The 2066-nt window shown below is 49.3% G+C and overlaps 1 protein-coding gene across 1 annotated transcript in view; it reads left to right on the top strand.

Moving 5' to 3' along the window:
• Positions 1 to 842: 842 nt before the first annotated feature.
• The window catches only part of PATL2 (PAT1 homolog 2), a 13862-nt gene continuing 12638 nt past the window's right edge, over positions 843 to 2066 (top strand). The window contains exons 1-2 of the mRNA XM_027769192.1: positions 843 to 855; positions 1352 to 1575. Coding sequence (XP_027624993.1) covers positions 843 to 855; positions 1352 to 1575 — 237 coding nt within the window. The remainder of the gene's footprint in view (positions 856 to 1351; positions 1576 to 2066) is intronic.

Consider the following 2066-nt stretch of genomic DNA (forward strand, 5'->3'; position numbering starts at 1 on the left):
TTGTGGGTTGTTGGCCCTTTAATGGGTGGGCAGGGGTGGAGCGGGGACTCTTAAAGTCAGGAGCAGCAAGGGGGCCCCGACAGCAGGCTGCCATGGCTGACCCAAGCAGAAAGGACAGCAACAGTCAGAAGGTGGGTGTCAGCAGCCAGGTGTCACGGCGGACAGATAGTGTCTGTGGTGTCTGTGTGAGAAATGCCTCTTACATCTCCTAGTCCTCATTTCTGTCTGCTCGTGGAACAGTTCCCTAGAGCTGGGCTTGTGGAGGTGCTAACCAAGATAGCAGGGTCTTTCTCGTTGAGAACTTGGGTCAATAATTCTCTGACCATCTTGAAGAGACTATAGTTGCTTTAGGGTGCCACGTCATCCGCAATGACTGAGGCAGAAGGTGTCTCTGGATCTCTTCCCTGTCCCAGATTTGCCGTCCAGAGCCTGACAAGGCTCTCTCATTGGAGGAAACGGCCACGAAAGAAGTCTGCCAGCCTGCCAAGAGACAATCCCCCAAAGGTATCTCCAAATGGGCCATGGTGTCTACATAAACATCCCAGGGCTGTGGAGGTTTGCTGGTCTGCTTCAGACATGGGCTAGGGTTCCAGAACCACTGGCGGTGATTCCAAATCCTTCCCATTTCTAGCTACGTTATGCTTGGCAACTAGCTTGAGATCACTTTTCTGGGCTCTGTTTCCCTCATCTATGCAGTAGAATGATCAGCCTTGACAGCCTCATATGACTGTTAAGTGAGCATACACACACACACACACACACACACACACACCAAGTATCCAGTTACACAGCAGGGTAGATTTGCAGTGACCAGCTGGAACTTACTCAATGAAAGAGGAAACATGACAATTCAAGGTTTATTCTGAATTAGCCACAAGAGAGGATTTTGAATATTCACAACGCAAGAGTAATGATATTGTTTGTGACGGTGGCTATGTTTATTGCCCTATTTTGATCAATGTATTCATGCAATGAAGAAAAATCACACTGTACCCCAAAAATATGTACAACTGTTACATCAATTAAACTTTCAATTTAAAAAAATCCATTTAAAATAGGGGGCAACGAAAAGGAGAGAGAGAGCAGGTGGAGAAGCTTGTGGTGATGCCTAATCTGGCCACAGAAGAGGGGGTGTGGAAAGTGAAGATGCCAGCACCTGCAAGGTTCTGTTTGCTTGAGTGGGGGATGGTTGGGGGCACCCTGGAGTAGGGAGGCTGAGTTGAAACAGCAGAACAAGAGATGTTGTTTGAAGGCAGTGCCAGAGATGGCTTGTGAACAGCCTTGCTCCTGAGACGCTGCCTCTCTAGCTGAGACTCCGCACACCTGAGCCTCCACCTAACGTCCTCCACAGGCCTGCACTCTAACCAAGGGCCAGGCAAGTCCTGTGGCCCCTTGGCTCCTGATGAGGCACTGGTGCCTGACTCCCAGTTGGAAAAAGAGGAAGAGAATGAAGAAGAAGAAGAGAAGGAGGATCTGGATCCAGATCCAGATCTCACCCCAGATCCAGAGGAGGAGAAGGAGGAGGATACTGGTCTTGGAAATCCAGCTGTTTTCAGCACTGTCCATAACACCCAGGTACCTTGGCAGGAGGGCATGGGAAAGGGTTGGCCAGAGGCATCTGCACCTCACAGATAAGCTAAACATCGGTCTCCTCTTCTCCACCCATTCCTAAAACAGGCTCTGGAGTGACATTTTCTATTTCAGACTTGAACTCAAGTTAGGGACTATTTTTTCTGTCTTCTCTCACTTGGTTTCTGATGCTGTCTCAGTTAAAGCCAGGTCTTAGCAGGGCTGTGCAGCAACGTAGATGGTGACCCTGCTACTGCTGCTGCAGGTGAGTCATCTTTGCCTGATCCTGGCCCCATGTCGAGCAGTCCATTCTGACATTTCTTCCTTTGGATTCCCATAACCAATAGAGAGAGATGAGAATTTCCATGTAGAAATGAAGTGACTTGGACCCTCCTTTGGCCTACCCTTAAGATAGGGTTGGCTGGTGGCATAGTGGTTAAGGCTCTGGACTCCCACATGTGGTTCAAGTCCTGTACCTGGAGGCCTGCTTTCTCTTT

The sequence above is a fragment of the Tupaia chinensis genome, unplaced genomic scaffold (assembly GCF_000334495.1).
Source record: "Tupaia chinensis unplaced genomic scaffold, TupChi_1.0 Scaffold148874_1, whole genome shotgun sequence".
In the NCBI taxonomy this organism is placed as follows: domain Eukaryota; kingdom Metazoa; phylum Chordata; class Mammalia; order Scandentia; family Tupaiidae; genus Tupaia; species Tupaia belangeri.